The sequence below is a fragment of the Erpetoichthys calabaricus genome, chromosome 14, assembly GCF_900747795.2.
Source record: "Erpetoichthys calabaricus chromosome 14, fErpCal1.3, whole genome shotgun sequence".
Lineage (NCBI taxonomy): Eukaryota > Metazoa > Chordata > Cladistia > Polypteriformes > Polypteridae > Erpetoichthys > Erpetoichthys calabaricus.
Window position 1 is genome coordinate 86,606,191 of NC_041407.2, and position 21,315 is coordinate 86,627,505.

The 21,315-nt window shown below is 37.9% G+C and overlaps 1 protein-coding gene across 1 annotated transcript in view; it reads right to left on the bottom strand.

Annotated features, from left to right (window-relative positions):
• Nucleotides 1–21,315, bottom strand: part of asap3 (ArfGAP with SH3 domain, ankyrin repeat and PH domain 3) — a 113,229-nt gene that overhangs the window by 49,669 nt on the left and 42,245 nt on the right. Inside the window, exons 6-12 of the mRNA XM_028818370.2 lie at nt 16,333–16,462; nt 15,839–15,924; nt 10,683–10,758; nt 7,361–7,447; nt 7,090–7,199; nt 6,762–6,831; nt 4,503–4,590 (exon numbers count right to left, since the gene is read on the bottom strand). Coding sequence (XP_028674203.1) covers nt 4,503–4,590; nt 6,762–6,831; nt 7,090–7,199; nt 7,361–7,447; nt 10,683–10,758; nt 15,839–15,924; nt 16,333–16,462 — 647 coding nt within the window. The remainder of the gene's footprint in view (nt 1–4,502; nt 4,591–6,761; nt 6,832–7,089; nt 7,200–7,360; nt 7,448–10,682; nt 10,759–15,838; nt 15,925–16,332; nt 16,463–21,315) is intronic.

Here is a 21,315-nt window from a genome sequence, read left to right on the forward strand (position 1 = left end):
GATAAAAATATATTACTTTTCATCACACAATATAATAAAACAGAACTACAGCACTGTTTGCATCAGGGATGAGCACATGCAGTTGAGTAACTGAATAACTGGCCACTAGAGCAGGGATCCTCAACATGAACTCCACTTAAGCAACTGTGTCAGCTTTTGTTTCCACACCACACAATACTTGACCTAAAATGTCCCCAAAGAGTGCAGTATTACAAGCTCATGCAACAGCAAGCAGCAGCTATATTCAAGTAGGCCTGCCTTAAAGCAGACTTGTTCATGTATTCAGCTCAATTTAATTCTATTAAATTTACTTTTGTATGGCACTTTTCTCTGACAACAGGCTCAGAGCAGATATTCATAGCTACAATTTACTAATGTTAAAGCATCAAACCATACAGCATTTACACATAAATAAACATACAAATCAAATTCAATGCAGAGTAAAACACATCAGTTTCAAAGATTGACATAATCATGATACTATAAAGTCCATTAGCATTAAAATTAAAGGTTAAGTTGAACATTTTGTGAAGTCATTATTTTTTCACAATCATATTATACATTCTTTTAGTCTGGAAATTTGCTGTTAAGTGAAGCTCTATTGATAAAGTCCTGACTGGATCTATGAAGAACTTATAATGTTACATTTCCTTTTAAGAAAAATACATCACCTCTATCATCAAGGAAGCCAGGAAGAGATTTTTCTTCCTTTGCCAGCTTTCGAAGCTTGGCATATCAATTTTGACTCAGCCATCATTGAGAATATTGTGACCTCCTCCATCACCATTTGGTTTCCTTCCATCGGATTGGCTGGCCCAGCACTGTTTCAGCCTTGGAATGGCCAAATGGGGGAGGTAGCTTGAAGGATGAGGTCTCCAGGACTCTATACAAATCCAAATCTTATTATGGGATATATCATCTACTGTTAAATTCTGCTCTGTACTTCTAAAATTTATATTCTTTATTTCTTACTATATTGAAAAATTGTTCTGTTCTGTGTACTGCATTGTATTGTATTGACCCCCTTCTTTTGACACCCACTGCACGCCCAACCTACCTGGAAAGGGGTCTCTCTTTGAACTGCCTTTCCCAAGGTTTCTTCCATTTTTCCCTACTAGGTTTTTTTTGGGAGTTTTTCCTTGTCTTCTTAGAGAGTCAAGGCTGGGGGGCTGTCAAGAGGCAGGGTCTGTTAAAGCCCATTGCGGCACTTCCTGTGTGATTTTGGGCTATACAAAAATAAACTGTATTGTATTGTATTGCCTCTTCTGTTTTTAAGACTCGATTGCAGCGGATGATTTGTTCAGCTGAGAAAATCATTGGCTGTTGTTTGCCAACATTAAAAGATCTGTTCATCGCCAGAGTGAAAGAGGGCAGAAAAGACTGCAGCTGACTCCACCCACCCCAGCAGCCATCTGTACATTAAATTGCCATCACAGAGGAGGCACAGGTCTGTTGCAACCCAAACTACATGCCATCTCTGCAGCTTCTTTACTCAAATTATTCAGATCCTAAATAAACTTACATAGGGACACTTCAAGCTGTTTTTGCAACATATAACTGGTAGCAATGCTGTTTGTCTATTCGTAAATACTTCGTACTTGATCAACTTGTACTATCTGAGATCTATTTTATTTTGGATAGTTTTTCTATTTATTTGATTTAACTATTGAAGATTGCAATTGTTTTGTTCAAGAAATTGTTGTATTTGTATAGCAGTTTGCACAGTGTCAGGTTAATAGTGGGTTGAAATTGTGTTGTCTTGAGTTGGATATGTATTGTATCTCATGTTTTGCACCTAACCAAAGTCAATTCTGCTGTTTCATAGGCTAGCAATAAAGTGATTCTGAGTCTGACAAAAATTGAAAACATCAAAAGTCTGTATGAAGCCAAGATCTCTCTGCTGTAACAATATCCACAGCAGGGACAGATGCAGGATTTAACCAGAAAACCAAGCATTGTGAATTTGGCTGCTTACTCTCTCCATCATGCTAGTAAACTGAGACCAATGTGTGATCCACTGCTGTTTAACTCCTCCTTGCTGCAATCTACCCCTATTTCTGACATATTATCAGAGACAAGTGCATCAAGCACTCTTTATTACATCCGGAGCTCGTGGGAGTTGCAGTAACCTCAGCTTGCTGCTCCCAATATTGTTGAGTGTATGTCATGATGACTGTTCCAATACTATGTATGTGCTTTGTCAGTCCCAACAGAGCTCAATTTGAAAACAAGCCTGTGGATGCAGTGACGTATTTATGAAACAATGTTGCGATTCGGGGTAGTGCTGCTACCTCACAATAAAAAGACCATGATTCGCGTCCTTGGTCCTCCCTGCATGGAGTGCTCCGGTTTCCTCCCACAGTTCAAAGACAAAGGTTAGGTGAATTGGTGATCCTAAATTAGCCCTAGTGTGTGACTGGGGTGTGTGTGTGTTCGTTCTGTGATGGACTGGCACCCCGTGCAGGGTTTGTTCCTGCCTTGCATCCTATGCTAGCTGGGATAGGTTCTAGCGGACGCCTGTGACCCTGTTCAGGACTAAGCAGGTTAGAAAATGACTAACTGACTAATACGATTCGCCTTGATCATTCCGAGGATGCAACTCACTAAATTAAGTGTGTGGGTGCGAAATACTTAACCTGCGGGCCCAGGCGTTTTCCACATTCAGTGATATCTGTCGTGCGCCAACAACTTTCACCTTAATAATAATAATTCATTACATTTATATAGCGCTTTTCTCAGTACTCAAAGCGCTATCCACACAGGGAGGAACCGGGAAGCGAACACACAATCTTCCACAGTCACCCACAGTCTCCTTACTGCAAAGCAGCAGCACTACCACTGCACCACCTGTTTTGATATCGTTACACAGACAGTGAATAAAGATTCTGCCAAAGGGCAGTCAGTCTGGCATGTTATACCTTAGCTCCAGTTTTTCAATCAGATTTAAATCTCTTCTTTTGTCGTAAAGACATTTTCATTTGCCTTTGTGGTTCATTCTAGTCATGCGTCCAGTAATGGCATACAATACATGATACAAGGCAACATTTTGTATCATCAGTATTCAGTACTGAGAAAACTAATAAAACAAAATTATTTATCATGCCTAATCACAACACAGCACTGATGGCACTGTTTCCTGTAGTATTCTTTTCTTCTTTACATTAAATCCATGTTGTACTTTGCTCGATAGGGACTAAAACAAAGCTGTTCCTGGGTTGAGAATTTTCAGCTGCACTGTTTTTTTAATGAAAGTTTTTAAGAATTGTAAATGGCATGTTTACTTTACTGTGCTGGGCTGGCACCCTGCCCGGGGTTTGTTTCCTGCCTTGCGCTCGTGGAGACCCCCGTGAACCTGTAGTTAGGATATAGTGGGTTGGATAATGGATGGATGGATGGATGGATGTTTAATTTAGCTATTCAAACTTTCAGATGGTGTATTAAGCAAATATGCCACTTCATCCAACTTTAGCAGAAACAAAACTGGCTTGGTTATTAAATATGGACAGAGTCACACATGTGGGCAGTGTCGAAGGAGCACCTTCCATACTCATCAGAGGTCTGTCATACAACCCCAAGATGAGAGATGGCGCTGTTGCTAACCATGTCATCTTCCTTTCCCACCACAACTCCGAGGAAACACCCCATGAGGACAACCAACTCTGCCTCTCCCAGTTGGAGTGCTATAAAACCTGGGCTGCCAGAAGAGGGGGTGCCTATTAAAGGACTGAACTGTCCAAAGAACTCTATTCCAAATAAACAGTTCAGTCTCACTTTCCAAGACTGTTTTCATTGTGCCTAATACATGCTTTTTTGACCACACCATCGAGAGCTATTTTGTTTTCATTATGTTAAAATTAAACAGGACAATCAGGTTGGTGTCCCATATTTTCACATCTCTGTGGGCTGTGTTATTCCTTCACTTGATAACATCTGTTACACTGTAGGTCTTCTTCTGGAATCCATGAAATAATGAACACAGATGGACAATTTAAGTGTTATACAGTATACAAGCATTTGTAGTACAAATGTTAGCCATTATGAATGTATTGAGAAGTCAAGAAAAATTACATCTTTTATTGGCTAACTAAAAAGATTACAACATGTACATTATTTCATGAGTTCATCAGATCAGTCATGGCACCACTTTATTGGCAAGCTTTAAATGACTAAGAACAATACAATGTGATCTGAATAACTATTTTTGATGGTAGTAGAGAGCAGGGCTCTAAGGACCTTCAAAATACAACCTCATGTTATTTTGGAGAAATTAGGTGGATAGATTGGTGAGCCTTTTTAAGCTGGATGGCCTGTTTTTGTCAAAAGCTTCTAAACGTTCTAATGTTCTAAGAGAAAAATTCTCTTTGTCAGTAGGACACCTCTATTACACACTTAATTCAAGCTGATCGGTCCACTAAAATCACTCCAACTGGTACAAAACATGCAAGACATTCAACTGCACCAACAGGAACAAATAAATGTAAACACAGCTCAGGGAGACCTACGTGTAATGAGGTCGAAGCACTTCTTCTCATCTGGATTGGGCCTCACCTGACAAGTGAGAAGGTTCAGCTTAGCTGGTGCTCTGTTTATCTATAAGAAATTCAAGGCAGAATTAAAAATAAAGACACGGACAGCAGCAACAGCAGTATTGTGGTAGGACATTTTGTAGTTCTCTTCTTAGTTTTCAATGCCTAGTTTTAGTATGCACAGATTGATTAATTAATCCTATCCTAAAGTAAAGGCAATGTGTACAGAATGGGTAACTAATCTCATGCAATCAGCCCAATTAATAAGTAAAAAAAGTCTAAGGTACAAAGTCTGTCAGCATGCCTAGCCATCACAAGGCACACTCACGCTCACACCCGCAATCACTCAGATATGGCCAGTTTGGAGATGTCATTTAATTCAACCTGCAATTCTTTGTGATGTCTAAAATAGGCCGCAAAAACACAGAAAAACAAATAAGGGTCAAGTGAACTAAGGGTGATTTATGATTTACACAAAAAGACACAGGAGTAGTTATGTACAAGGAGTGGCCCAAAAATAACACAAAGAACAAAATTCAAGTCTCTCTTGGCCTTCCTAAACAGAAATGTCTCTGGCTAGCCTTGTAGGATGGCCGATTTGCTTTCCCACTAGCAGTTTTATGCACTTTTATGGCTCTTGCCATCTTCCAAAATTCTGTTTGCCACTTTTCCTCTTACCAGGTGAGCCCTTGCCAACTATTTCATCATTCAACTGTAAGTTCACTGGGGTTTCCTTTCTGGTCCTTTGAGTACTTGCAGATGAATATCTATTACCATCCAGAATACTTCTGTAAAACATCGTGGAGGGTCTAGCTACATGGTCTACAATTTAGGAGCTCTGCTGAACAGCCAATCAGATTGCATGTTTATGTCACATAATTTACACCGCGAAATCTCAGAGACTGGTCTGCAGCACTACACAACATGCCTACTTGATAGTCATCATCACTCTGGAGTAAGATAACCCTTCCATAACCCTGACCTTAACCATAGTGTAAGGATATCTTATTAGAACAAAGCACAAGGTGCACTGAAAAAATGGGTCGTGTAACATGACTGGTTATCCAATGGGTCTTTTATATATTAACACGTTTACGTGTTTTACACTTTTGGATTTCTTTGTATTACTAGTTTTCATATTCTTTATAAATATTTTATATTTTTGTAAGTACTGCTACTTTTATTGGATTCTTTTTCTATTACTGACTGCTCTTGGATTTTGCAATTTTCAGATTGTTTTTTTGAGCTTTCGAACATTTAGTTGTATTTTTTTCATTTTGATAAATCCTATATTCATAAAGATTCTTTGTTTGCCCTTTTGTGCACAATCCGTCATCATCAAATTCTTCCATGAGAACCCTGAATACAATGAGGACTGATTGAGGTCATTTATGTTAGGTAGAATGCCTAGAGGTCTCATGGCCTGGAACCCCTGCAGAATTTACTTTTTTTCTCCAGCCGTCTGGAGTTTTTTTTTCTTTTTGTTTTTTCTGTCCTCCCTGACCTTACATTTATTCTATGTTAATTAGTGTTCTCCAATTTTAATTCTTATTTATTTTGTCTTTTTCTCTTTCTTCATCATGTAAAGCACTTTGAGCCACATTATTTGTATGAAAATGTGCTACATAAATAAATGTTGTCGTTGTTGTTTACAGTCATCCTCCTCCTTGTGGGGATTTTTACTATATGTTGGAACATTTCTTTATATTTCAAACTATTAAGCCAGTTTTCCCTACTTTTTGGCCTAGCCAACTTGAAGCATGCAGGTAGATTTCTGAGGCAAGCTGGTCTGGAGTGAGTCTCTTCAGGGCTGACCAGAAAAGATCCTAGCCTGCTTTCATGGTTACATTTGGAGGCCTTGAACCATTTTTGTTATGTTTATGATTCTGAATCACAGTATCCAATTTGTTTGACTCATTAATGGAGTAGAGCTGTGGGATTTTCAAGCTAGAATGGTCCCTGGTGGCCACAGCATGGGAAAGGCGCTATATAAATAAAATGTATTATTATTATTATTATTATTACAGGTAGTCCTTCCAGGACAGGGCAATATTGGCCTCCCTTCTAGAAGAGCAATTCAGGGTGTGACCACCAGTATGTTTTCACTGTTTAATAATGAAAACTGGAAAATTATGCACCACAGCCTCTATGATCTACTAAGCAATTTCCGATCTGTGACTGCTTGCATCCACAGACAGGTAATCACTCTTAAAGTAAGAAAAATATCATACTTACTGTACTGTGTGATATTGTGAGGTAGCCATATTTGATGCCACACTTCCTCTTTTGCCAGACTTTTCGTATCCTGTACAATAACCGGATAAGAAACAAATGATAAAAGGAAACAAATACAATAAGACATGCACAGAAAATTAGCCTACAAATGATACAGTGAAAAATTAACTTTGTCATTGATGTGGACATTCAAGACCCCACTGACTGCATTCTTTATGTTACCATTGGTTTTACCATAACAGCCACTCCACCATTAAACATATGAACCCCCCACTTGCAGATATTTGATGGTACTGTACAGCTAACAGCAGCAATTTTTCATACTTACCCATCACTCTTCTTCTGTAAGAATCCTGATTTTTCTGTACCATACTGTTTGTTACCCTGAGGCTGATGAATACTGTATCCATTCCCAGAATTCTTACGATTCAAGTTTTCCTACAAAAGTACACAAGAAAAGAATTTAAAAAATAAAGATCAAGAAGATTTTGAAAAAGGTACTAAAATAAGGGGCTTTTATCACTCTCATGGAAAGCTGTAGTCAACATTGATTTAAATCTTAGGGTAAAACTACATAGGAGAAGTGCATTTGAGCTCACCTCTTTGTTTTCAAGTTGAAGAAGGCTTCTCAGGGAATCTCGGAGCTGAGACAGCTGCTTTACCTCTTCGTCCAGAGTCTGACGAACCTTAGATCAAGACATTTAAGGGATGTCACTTAGGTGTTACTCCTCATGCAGTTTGCAAATTTAAAGTTTCAGTACTGGCACAATTTGTTCTAAATATGTTACTAATTTCCATGCTACCACTGTGTATAACTATTTGGATAGTGGGCACCATCACTTTGTGTGTTTTTGAATGGTCATGGCCATTGTGTTATTAACAACAGCCCCTCCAGTTTATCTCCCGATGGGTAGAAATTCAACACATAATGTCATCAGGCCACCACTATATAAGACACCAGCGTGCAACCAACAGCCAAGTTTTAGGACTTGTGGGTGAAGTTCCATTGTGCATTTAGTCACAGAAGTTGAAATGTATTTAGGGAGTTAGGACTTCACGTTCTTCAACTCTGATTTCTTCTTAGCCTTTTGGTGCTTGGGTTTTTCAGTTTATTATCTCAACAGCTACTTGATCTTGACAAAGTTGTTCCCTCTTATCTTTCAGTCCATTTTTTAATTTTGTGTAGGGCTTGACAAACTCAATCATACCATTACCATTACCCAAATTTTCAAAGATTGTAAAGATTTTCCAGCATACGACGCTGGGTACTGGCTGTATCTTTCTGTTTTTTTTTTTTTCTTTCCCTTCCATCAGCTTGTTGCCGACAATGAGGTCAGCAAATGTCGCATCTAGCCCTGTCTGCTGCTAAATCAACTGCTTGCCACAGACTAATGTGCTGTGATTCAAGGTCTTCAATGATGTTATCAATCCAGCGTTTTCATTGTTGTCCTCTAGATCTTCTTCCTGTTATGTGGCAGTGCATGACTCTTTGTGATAGTTGTCTTCCGTCCATTCTGTTGAAATGTCCAAACCACAGGAGTCGTTGCTTGCGAATTCATTCACTTAGCGTTTGTTCCTGCTGCAGTCTGTTTCTTATGTCTTTGTTTCTTATTCTGTGCATTCCAGTTACTTTAAGAAGCCTCTGTAGCTAGCTCATTTCTGCAACTTCTATGCTTCTTTCATCTTCCTTTCTTAGGCACCAGAATTCTGATCCATACAACAAAACTGGAATAACCAATGTTTCATATATTATTACTTTTGTACTGATTGCTGTATTCTTGGATTTCCACAATTTGTTTCGTTTTCCAAATACTGCAGAAGTTAATCTGACTTTTCTCTTTATATACAATGTACAACTTCCTTCTTGGGATATCAGGCCTCCCAGGTAGACAAATTCTTTCACCTGTTCTAGATCTTCTCCTCCAAGCTGTATTTTCAGTTGTTGTGCATTTGACTTACTTATTGTCATCGTTTTTGTTTTTGACTTGTTGATAAGTAGTCCATCAGTCTACTTAGCATACAAGGAAAGGTTTACACCAAATTGCTACAGCAATGACTTAAACAGCATGTGGAAAATGTTATGTCAGAAGAACAAGCAGGATTCAGAATGGGAAGAAATCCTATAGACCAACTATTTGTGGTCTGACAGCTAGCAGAATAAAATTGTGAACCAAACCGCACACTATATAATAATTTCATTGATTTTATGCAGGCGTTTGACAGCGTGTGGCAGGAGGGGCTATGGCATATACTCAGAACATATGGTATACCAGAAACATCTGATCCAACTACTAGAAGACCTATACAGTAAATCATTTAGTGCAGTTCGTGTGGATGCTGAACTAATGGAATGGTTCTGAGTGACAGTACGAGTGAGACAAGGCTGTAACTTGTTCCCATACCTATTCAACCTACTACTGGAAGCGGTCATCCAGGAGGCTATGGAAGGAATTGAGGCAGGAGTAAAGATCAATGGTGAAATGGTAAATAACCTTAGATTTGCTGACGACATTGATCTCATCGCTGAGACAGATGAACAGTTGCAATTGCTCACTGACAAAATTGACACCACTAGCAGGAGATATGGCCTACTCATCAACATCTTTCTGGTTTGGTTTAACCTTCAGTAAATATGGTTATAAGCAAAGAGGAAAGTCAAAGGCCAGTAATTACAAAGAAACTTCAGGTCACTGTAAACAATATGGGTGTGACATTACAGAGGATAAAAAAACATAAAATTGCCAAGATTGGACAACATTTACTCTATTGTTCTCAAAGAAGCTAGTGATTATTTCAAAAAATGACTTTACAATCAGTGAAGAGGAAACTCACATGCCAGTAAATACAATGAAAATTCAAGTCACACGAAATTTACAGTAATTTAATTTTCTGAGATTAATATAACCTAGGAAACATCCAAAGTTCTGAAAACTACCCAGAGGTATTAGACTACCCATAGAAAATACAAGCCAATAAGTTTAACTTGTTTTATGCCGACATTCATGGAAGTGATTACAAAAAGGCAAGACAGAAATGCTGTTAACACCACAAAGATTTTACTGAATAGTCAGCATGGCTTTAGATAGCTGAACTGATAAGTTGAATTTCTATGACAAATCAATGAAAACATTTAAAATAGTAGATGACAGAATCTCATTAGGGAATCGGATTATTTTAAAATTATTATTATTGTTACTTGTGTTTTTACTTGTTAGAATCTCATTTCAGAATGCCCAGATTTGGTTTGTTTATTTTTGGAACAATTACTGTTGTTATTTTAAGTTGTTATACAGTAAAAATATAGAATTTTTTTCATCTTGGAAAATCCTTTCATCTATAGGCATCAGCATTTTGGGCACTATTTTGATGTGTGTCACCATATTTTCGGTCATAATGTCTGTCGCTAGCAACATGATATGTAATGTCACTGTGTTTTCAGTATAAAATGTGACAGCACAAACAGATATGCTTCTAAAGTTTGTATTCCTGTTGATCACTGCATTTCTTTGAATGTACTGCTATTTCCTTTGGAGTCTCCTGGTTTTGTTGACTTCTTGATTCTATCTTTAGGATTCTGATTTTCTGGATTGCATATTGGGATATCGTTTGTTGTAGGATTGCCTTTATGGCAACTCGTTTTGCCTAATTTTGTTCTTTGAGGATATTTTTGTATTTTTCCATTTTTTGTTGATACATCCTATTTGATTAAGATGCTTTTTTGTGCATAAACCAGGAATCATTCACAATGTAATAATAAATAATAGTTTTTCAGCTAATCTTGCACTTTGGGAATAATTTTAATTTTAACGCAAACTGCTACTGTATATTGAACACATATTGGATAACTGGCAGCTAAAAAGAAATATCAAACCAAATTTGAGTCATCATCTCAAAGTATATCATCAAATTTGCTTAGCTTACCGTGCGCACTGATGCAGCTAACTTTTCCATAAAAGGAGCAAGATTTTGGGCTGCTTTTAAACCATCCTGAAAAAAACTGAACAGAGACAATGACCTTTAAATGATAAACATACAAAGATAGATAAAGCTATAAGATTTAATAAGATATGAAGAACATAAGAACAAGTTTGACAAGAACAGGCCATTTAGCACAACAATCCTTATTTGCCAACTTGTGAGTTGAGATTTGAACATCCCCAAATTACTACTACCCAGGGCCGGATTTTCCTATAGGCTAACTAGGCTTCAGCCTAGGGCCTCAAGATCAAGAGGGGCCTACATTCAAATTGTTAGCAAAATTTTATTATCTCTCATGTAATTTACAAACTTAAAAATGGAAGGTGAAAGGGCCTCATAAGTGGAATAGCCTAGGGCCTCTTTTCATATAAATCCGGCCCTGCTGCTACCTCCTATACTACTTGATAACTTATTCCACTTGTACTTTCTAACATGTCCTACCTTGGGATTAATAAAGTATCTATCTATCTATCTATCTATCTATCTATCTATCTATCTATCTATCTATCTATCTATCTATCTATCTATCTATCTATCTATCTATCTATCTATCTATCTATCTATCTATCTATCTATCTATCTATCTATCTATCTATCTATCTATCAATTGATAATATTAAATAATGGCATGATGAAATGGCCAAATGATTTGGTAACCCTGTCCTTTAAACTCCAATATTTCAGCCAGTAGACCACACTACCTAAGAAAATGGAGAGCTTATAACCTGCAGTCAACACTGCTAAGTAAAATATTGTGTTTTCTAAAAAGCTCACCAAACTGCACAAGGAGGTTGGAAATATCCTTGAAATTTATTTTATTTTTCAACAGCACTCGTCTCTCCTGACACATACAATTCCACTCCCCTTCCTCTGGGGGTCTTCCTCTGTTTGGTTAACTCGTACTAATCCTGCTTTCAGCTCAATGCTTTCACTGTGCTTTTCATTCTGGGTCAGAGTTTACAGTGATGGGGAGGACGCTTGAAGCTTTACTGCATGCAGAGTGCTCTGTGTGTGTGTGTGTATGTGCAGCAGACATTATGCAATGTTATTAGAAGGCATTCAACAGTGAAGCTGAAGGAGAGTATAATACTTTGTGCACATTTGAAGGACTATGAACACAACTCTTTAATAATCGAGACTGAAAAAACAGAAGCAGGTCTCTAGAAACCACCAAAGCAAATTCAACATTCACCTCTTTGAAAGAGGGTATTTGTTCATCTGACTATGCATAAATAAAGTTAATACATTACAGCAAAAAATGGAACTATAAATGTCAAACTGTGCTTCATTTCTGAAGTCGGTTAATGATGTATGTATAAAATCAGACATTTCCTTGGATGTTGTTTTCAATAGATGGAGAAATGACAACAAAATGTACTTTTATTGCTTCTTTTGAGTGCAGGACAATCAATCATGCAGTATTCTGATGTGAAAAAGTTACTGCCACCCCAAAGTTAACTCAGCTCAATAAAATATATAAACAGAGTGAGCAGCTTGAATAGTTAAGGTAACAAACACCCTGTCTGATCGAGTCCATCCTTACACAATACTCCATTAGCGGTTACTTGTCAGCACACAGATTGTACAAACACATCAAGTCATAATCAAAATACCTTCCTGGAAGCGACCATAAAAAAAGTTTGTTAAAGATTAAATAGCCACTTCTAAAATCTGGTTCTCTACCAAGCCACATTCAAAGCCGTATTTCCAAACAAAGGAAGTCTTACACATTATTCTTCTTTTGAATGGTCTTCCTGCCAAAATCTTTTAAAAAGCAACGTATAAACTTCTCTATGAAGTCACAAATCACATCTACAAGCTCTTCTAACCCTGGAAAAAACCCCCCTTCAAAAAATTCATAGCACGCAGCAAGGCAGAAACCACTTCACACAGTACTAGAAACAGCAGTGCTGCCCTCACTTTGGTTTAAATACAACGGAAATGATCTTTAAGATTTATGGAGCAATGTTTTATGGGCAGATGAGTTAAGAGTGGAATTTTCTGGACAATGTCAGCCTCGTTATTTCTGAAGGAAATCTGTGAGCTGACGCTTAAGTACAGCAAGATAACAATCTCAAACAACACAAGCAAATTTCTACCGGAATGGTTGAGGAAAATGAAACTTCAAATTCTTAAATGAGCTGGTCAACGTCCAGACCTACTGTAAAATCCCCTTCAGATGGGATTTCAAAGCATAAAAACTCACATATGTCATTCATCTAATGCAGATCTGAAAGGAGTAGGAGAGCACTGTTTAACAAACACAGGAAATGTTTGAACGAATTGAGTGTTATTAAAGGTGTGTAATCAGCCATTAGGTCCAAGGGGGCAGTTAAGGGGTACTGGGCTCTGTATAACCTTTTATTTCAATACATAATTGGAGAAAATGCAAAAATGTTCTTTGTTGACTCAATTCACCAATACATTATAAAGATAAATGATATTTACAGTTATGAAGTAATATATATCTGTATTTGTACATATACAATACAGTACCAAGGTCTCAAGCTACCCAAGAAAGTTAGCCAAACCTAAGTTGGCCACCTTACAAGGCATCAATAATCTTTATAAAACTGGAATTTCATGTTACCTTTAATTGTATCAACATTTTTTTAACTACAATATTATATGCTTTCATGAGCAAACAAACATTTGCTTGGCTTAGTGTATACTGTATATTGCATAGAAAACACACTTTCAGAGAGGTAACTATTTGACAGTGCAGCACGAGATGCAGGTTTGCAAGAGTCGCAGATCCCACAGTAATAAAAACCTTTAAAGCCAACTGATTTATTATGCTTTCTGATTCAATCTCTGGCCAAGGTATCTTGCAGATTGCTCACTGAGCATGCTAGCACTCATGTAGATGTTTGAAAAATCGTTTAATCTCCAGGGAACAATGACTGGAGTTAAGCAATTGAAGAAGTTTATCCTGTTTTCTGTATTCCTTTAATAGACTCAAATAATGTTCTTTCAAGTTCAAGAATAAAGTGAGTTTAAAAGGATTTTTCTGAGTGTGATTTGTGCAACTCCTGACCCGAAACATGACAATTGGTAGCAGAAAAAGGTTTGAACCCATGCGGACATTCGTGCATTGTCGTGTTTCAGGTCCAGAGCTGCTATCTGTCTGAAAGTGTGTTTTCTCAGTAATTAAATCAGCTCTAAAAAGCAAAAGTGAAGCCTGATTTCTCACAATATAGGTATAGATGAAAAATATAGATCCCCAAAGTTAGTTGAAGCTTTTGACCCTGAACTTGGAAGTTCTACAGTGCTCCTTTAAATAAAGATCATGTCCTAAAATAAAATTTATGAATTAACAAATTGAAGCATTTGTGGCCTATAATGTTTGTTTGTTGTTTCAAAACCTAATCAACATGGATGCCAAATTTAAGCACGGTGTTATCACTGATTAACTAACTCTGAAGAACATTTCAGAGACTCATTCCCATCTGGCCAATGTGTGTTATGACCAGTCCCATTCCTATGCCACAGTCAATACTTTCACTGCACAACTCAGTCTTGATTGAATGTCTCCTAAAGATGACTTTGTGTCATGCTGGCCTTTGACATTGATAACAAGAAAAGGAAATGGCATTAAAACAACTGTGAGATAGCAAACACTACAGAGATGAGTAACAAGTTAGCTGAATCCGTTCTTCATAAATAATGAAATAGGAGCAGGGGCTGTGTGTGTTCAGAGCCCAGCATTCCAAAGAGAATCTCGAGTTAATAAATTTGAACTGCAGTAAATGTAAGAAGCATTTATTAAGTGGAAATGAAACTTAGATACATCACTATGACCATGAGAAGGGCTGCCATGATTAAATAAGTTATGACTATCCTGATTTAAAAATCCTCAATTAGCATTTACCATGAGTACTTCTGCACTGTTGTGGCAGGTATAAAAAGAACGATGAGGGTCCCAGTAAAAAGGCGACAGAAAGTGTCACTGGTTTGGGAGCATTCACTTCAAAAGGAAAAGAAAATCCAGTTGTCTGCTTCCCCTTGCAGAACAATTGGCTATGCAGCAGCATCTAAAAAGAAGATAATACGCTCCACAAGACAAGTTCAGTAATTTACTGTCTGCTTTAAAAGATGAATGGATAGGCTGATACAAAAACTGAATAAAATCACACTGTACAATAACATGCCACACTTTAGCAGCCTCCTGATGGGAAGTCTGATTGAGACAATGTGAGATATACCTATGCAGTAGGTCCTAAAGTGACTTGGCGACCACTTTCAGCTATTTTATTGTCACCTTAATGTCACTTTAATATCTGCCTTTAAAATTAGCATTGCATTTTTATTCAAACAGCTTAAAGTACTGTTTGTACACTTTTTTGAGGGCTTTCTGGAATAGCTTGAAATTCAACATTAATGGTTATACAAGGTAAGGCTTCATATTTTGCTCTAATAAAATATAAGTAACTGTCCAATTAAATCAATTTTATTGTATCATTTTTTGTTTACACTGATTATTTCATTACTCAACTACTCTTAGAATTGATAGCGACAGCTCCAAACCAGAGTCCGAATAAAACACAAGAAAACAAAAATATTACCATTCACCAACACCAAAGAAATTCAAAGTCCAAGTCACTGACCACAACAAAATAAGCACAACGTATATTATGATGGTGTTGTCCAGTGGTTCTCAAAGTGTTCTGAACCAGACACCACTTAACCAAAGTCAAAGATATGGTGGACCTTTTACAGCTAGCCAATAATCACATCTTAGAGAAATCCTGATTTAAAATTAACATATTTATTTTACTACACATATTTATGTGAAAAATACTAAGAAATAAATCCCACAATACTGGACTTGAGCTTCAAAAATTGGGATTTCTACCAGGCATCCATATTTAGCCCCTTATTTATAAGGATAGTGTATTTGGCAGGCAGCCAAGCAGCCTGTGTCATTGACCACAAGGAATTAAGAGATATAAAAGTTTAAATGACTACCAGAATATTAAAAAAACGGGACACCGGTCACAATAACACTCCTCACACAACATACTTACAGTACCTTACATGCGGTAATTTTGTACACTAGATGCCATTAGCAAAGGAACGGCCAACAATAAGGGACTCACTTCTGCTGGGCGTGGAAAAACTTGATGAGACTCTGTAAGAGATCTGGCCCTTGCTTGATCTTCAGCTCCTGGCTTTTCAAAAGATACTACATTGGACAAAAAATGTTTAAAAAGTTAGCAATAACAGATCAAGATGACATAAGAAAGGAAATTCAACATCTGGCTAGTGAAATATTTTATCCCAGAGCTTCTATTGTTTTTCAATACCACAGAATCATAGCCAAAAGATTCACATTTTTATATTACATAATTGTGAATAAAATGTTTTTCTTGAGAAAGTGTTTCAAGACAATATTTTTCCTACATCAAAGAGGAAACCTAAAACAGCTTTTCTGTTTCACATGTTGCTGCATTGGTTGTGCTTTTAATCCACATGAAACCTCTACAGGTGATGTGTAAACGTGCACTGACATATCACAGGGAACAAGTTACAAAATAATGGAAAGATCTGGAATGACAGAAAGAGCAGCAAACAGACTGAGAGATTGACTGACTTCACACATGTGCAGCTGGAAAGCCCTGCGTTCCTTCTCCATGTCCTCTGCAATCTCTGCTGGAGATATATCTGTCCTAATGATCAGGCCCTGCTTGGCTTTCTCACGGCGCTCCTTTTCTATTTTGGATCTGAAAATGTACAACAGATAGGGAAACATAAGGCAGAGAAAAAAATATTAGACTGATTTTATTAAACCCAAGGGGAAATAATAAAAAAAAAAGATTCAGACATACAGGACAAATAATACAATCAATCAATAAATGTATATTGTGCAAAAATTGCAAAATGAACATAAAGAGCATCTCCATTTTGTTTGGGACGTCAGGTGGAAATACTGAATTGCCTAATTGAAGTGGACAGAAAAGACCCCAGAGGTGCTTCTTAGCACACCATGGTGGAATGAGCCTGTGGCTAAAAGTGCTTCAAGAGAGCACCTCCTGGAAGGGATTTTGATTTTTTCACGATGGCATCTAATTCTACCACCATCCTGTTTTCAGCAACAGCTTCCAGTGTGTCCAGGGTTCATCCTGTGATTGAGCAGGCTTTCTTGATGAGTTTGTTCAGGCATTGTGTATCTTCTGAGCTCAAGTTGCTTCTCCAGGAAGCCACAGCGTAGAACAATAAACTGGCTACTATGGACTGATTTCATACATCAAAAGACCGGAGTCTCCTTAGGAAATACAGATTGCTCTGGCCCTTCTTATACAGCGCCACTATTTAACAAATTCTCATCTGTGGGGAAACAGCTTTCTTCTGTGTTGTTAGACAAGTCCAGTTTGCTGTTCATGTAAACACCCAGGTACTGATATCTCTGCACCAATTCCCCATCTGCTCACTGAATGGTGACTGGTTTCAGAGGCTCTTTGACAAGCTGGAAGAACATTAGAACAATCTAGACAAGAACAGAACATTTAGCCAAACAATGTTTGCCAGTACTCTACTTGGTAACTCAGTCAATGTGTCTATAGTTCTCTATGTGAAGAAAAACCTTCTAAATGTTGCAAAATATGTGCATATTATAATGTTAACAAGTTTGAACTTATTTTAAAGGAATAGACTCAATGCACTGAACTAATTTCCTTTCATAATGTTAAACACTTCAATCATGTCTCCTTTTAATCTCCTTTTGTTTAAACTGAAAAGGCTCCGCTGTTTTAATCTTTCTTCATAACTCATCCTCTGTAGCCCTGGACTCAGCCGAGTTGCTCTTCTCTGGACGTTTTTTAGTGCTACTCTGTCCTTTTCGTAGCCTGGACACTAGAACTGCACACAGCACTCCAGATGAGGCCTCACCAGTGCATTATAAAGGCTGAGCAGAACCTCTTTGGAGTTGTACTTTACACATCAAGGCGCTATATAACCCAACATTCTGTTAGCCTTCTTAATGGTTTCTAAACGATGTCTCGTAGTTGAAAGTGTCGAGTCCACTATGACTCCCAAGTCCTTCTTATAAGGGGTACTTTCAAGTTTCAGACTTCCAGATGTATTTTCAAATGAAACTATTATGAAGCAGATTTTGAAAAAAATGCATTGTACTTCTAGTGGCCGTAAATCCCTTTCATGACTATTTGCAAGGTCAGCATAATTTGTCTCAACTGCAATAATTGTTTTTATCAGAGTTTTTGTTCAAATGGTCTGTTATTTTTTTAAACTGAAAATGTCAACTATACTTCTAGCAAAACAGTGTCTTAGAAAAAAAAGATGTTTTAGAAAAATGTGTGATCTTCTACTGTTTTCTGAAGAAGCAAGGCCAGATTAAGACCTCTGCAGGCCCCAGGGTGTCAAAGGTCAAAAGGCACCTCATCACCTCACTGCCCAAATGCACAGGAATAAACTCACACATTCTGTTTGTCAATAATAAATCAGATACACAGGTTAAAGTTATGAAAAAAAACTATAACTTTATATCTGGTCAACTTGATCTTCAATTTTTGTTCACTGGACTACACTGCATGTACAACATTTCATGTGTAGCAAATAGCTGCCATCTGACAGCACATCAATCAAATATTTTTAAAGAACTATATCACTTGTAGCACATACATAAATGATTGTTTTTGTTTCGCCTATTTGCAGCAAATAAAATAAAAGACCAGATGCCAGTCCTGGACAGAAGTGCTACAGGAGATAAAAGTTACAACAAATAGGGCATTACTGAAAAGTCTCCTAAGAGTGACAACAACAGAAGCTAACAACTGTATTTGTCATAATAGGGAAGAAATTCTTCATTGGAGTTTGCCATTGTTTGGTGCATCTTATCTCCTACCGCGGCCTTGTTGTCTTCTGCATTGTTTTTCAGTGTTGTTGGACTGTGTATTCCTGCAAAAGCTGCTATAAGTGTTGATAACACTGCTCTAATGACTATTGCAAGGTCAGCCTAATTCTTCTGAACTGCAGTGATTACATTTTTTTCTGAATTTTCTTCAAGTGGTACTTTCTTTAAAGCTGCAAATGTCAAATATAGTTTCCTGCAAAATGGTGTATTTTGTCTCTCTCTTTTTAAATTTTTCTTTTCACTGCAACAATGGGCTCATGCTTTGAATGACTGTCCGTTTTGACTTTTTCTCTCTTGCCGCACAGTATGATCTCACAAAACTGACCAATCAGACACCTTCTCTGGTTATGCCTCGCCTATATCAACCAACCAGGACTCATATTTCCCTATGTTGGAGGAAAATGGTGATCCCACCTGGATCGGAGGATGATCCATTATCCGGATGGAAGGCCAGTGCAATGACCCACACAGACTGGCCGGCAGGACATCGAAATAACTTTGTGCCCAGCCGATATGATATAGCAGTTGGACCAAAAGAAGCTGAGATTTGGGAACTGTTCCATCCCCCATTGGCCAGGTGGCAGTAGTCCTCATATGGCAACCCAGTCGGGACACCCACAAGGGTGTTTGGGAGATGGAGCTTGGAAATGCAGACCTGTCTGGGTCCCTACATACCGATAGAGGGAGCTGTTGGGGATGATCTTTCTAGTTTCTTTATGGTCTGGAAATGCTTCCTGGAAGACATGGCATGGGACTGGAAGCATTCCCAGGTCCGGCTTAAAAGGAGCCCGCTGATTCATATTGGGGAGTCAGAGCCCGGAGTCAGTGGGAAACACTCATCAGAAGATGAAAGGAAGAAGATTTATTGGTTTATTGTTCATTCATTGTATAATTTTGGAGGATTTGATGGAAAGAGGTTTGGAAAAACTGTCTTGAAAGAATAAATACCTTAATTGTAAAACTATATGGTAATTCACTCTCTCTTGGATTTGGGGCTCAGTGGTGCCCCCTTATGGCCACAAATTTCAAAAAAGCCAACTCATTAGGTATACTTTGACAGGTTTATATCATCTTCAGAACTGGGGCAGGGGTGCGTGTTGTAGTGCAGACTGCTATGAGTGTCTGTTGGTGAAAACCTGCACTTTTCTGTTTAATCTGTATTATTTTTTTCACAAGTGTAAGAGCACTTTGCAATCAGGGCCCCAGTGTGTACTCTTAATTCACCCTGATGGTAGATTGGCCATGTAATCAAGTTAACCTTTCTGGAAGAAAAAAAAAAAGAAAGAAAACCTTGATTATGGTCACACAGTTTTCATCCTTAGACCATCAAGTGAAAAAGTAAGTATACCCCATGACATTTTTTTTGCTTTTTTAACAAATGTGGACGTATCAACTTTTGATCTTCATCTTTAGATAAAGGTCATATAATTGGAAAAAATGAAACTTTGCAATTAGGTATACAACAAAAAATTAACTTATATGTAATTTTTGTCCAGGGAAAAAGTAAGTCCTTCCTTAACTCTAATAGCTGGTGTTGCCACCTCAAGTCTGTGTTTCTTAAAAACTGCCTAGCGGTCTCCAACATCAACTGGGGGAAAGTTTTTCCTACTCCTTCATGCAGAATTCCTTCAGCTGCTTGATGTTTGAGAGGTGCCTTGTATGCAGAGCCCATTTTAATTTCCCCAAAGTATCTTGATAGGATTCAGGTCCAGGCTTTGACATGGTCATTCCAGAACCATCCATTTCTTCTTTTTTCAGCCATTTCTTGGTGGATTTATTGGTATGTTAATAATTCTTTGCATTTATATAGCGCTTTTCTCACTACTCAAAGCGCTTAGCAATTGCAGGTTAAGGGCCTTGCTCAAGGGCCCAACAGAGCAGAGTCCCTTTTGGCATTTTACGGGATTTGAACCGGCAACCTTCCGATTGGCAGTGCAGATCCCTAGCCTCAGAGCCACCACTCTGCCTAGAACCACTCTGGGTTAGGGCAGGAGTCTACCGGTAGCTTGCAACCACTTTCCAAGTAGATCGCCAAGGGTTAATGAATCCTACATAAATTTGAAACTTGATTAGTCAAATTAGGGGTGGGCGATCTTTCCAAAAAATCATATAACAATCCTTTTAACACAAAATCATGATCCACAATCCTGAATTGCAATCTATCTTTTCAATGCGGCATACACTTAAGAGAATATACGGACTCATACTCCTCAAGACCTAAGTAACACTTTATTTTAAATATCAAACAAAGTTGAATTCAATTGTTCTCTCGTTTGCTAGCTAAGCGGAGTTAAGGAACACACCCCGAAGCTGGCGAGTGAGTGAGGAAGGCCCCTCCACTCGGCCCGTTGCATGTTTCTCGAATTCGCACTTATAAATCGGTACCGCAAGCGAACTATAATACATAGCAAAATGAGAGAGGTCACAAAATCAACTGGAATGTTCGAGCAAATTATTTAAAAAAAACGATCTAAATCAGTTAAGTAGTTCTCTCATGAAAAGCGGACAGACATACAGACAGAGAGACATTGGATTTTATATATTATATATTAGTAAACCTTCAAAATAATGTGCAGTTAAAGCTTCAACAGCATTCTCAGCATTACTGGAGCTTAGTAGAGCCAGATAACTATAAGAATCTTCACCAAGCAGCTCTGAAAATGTCTGCTTTGTTTGGGTCTACATACTGTACCTCTGTGAGTCTGC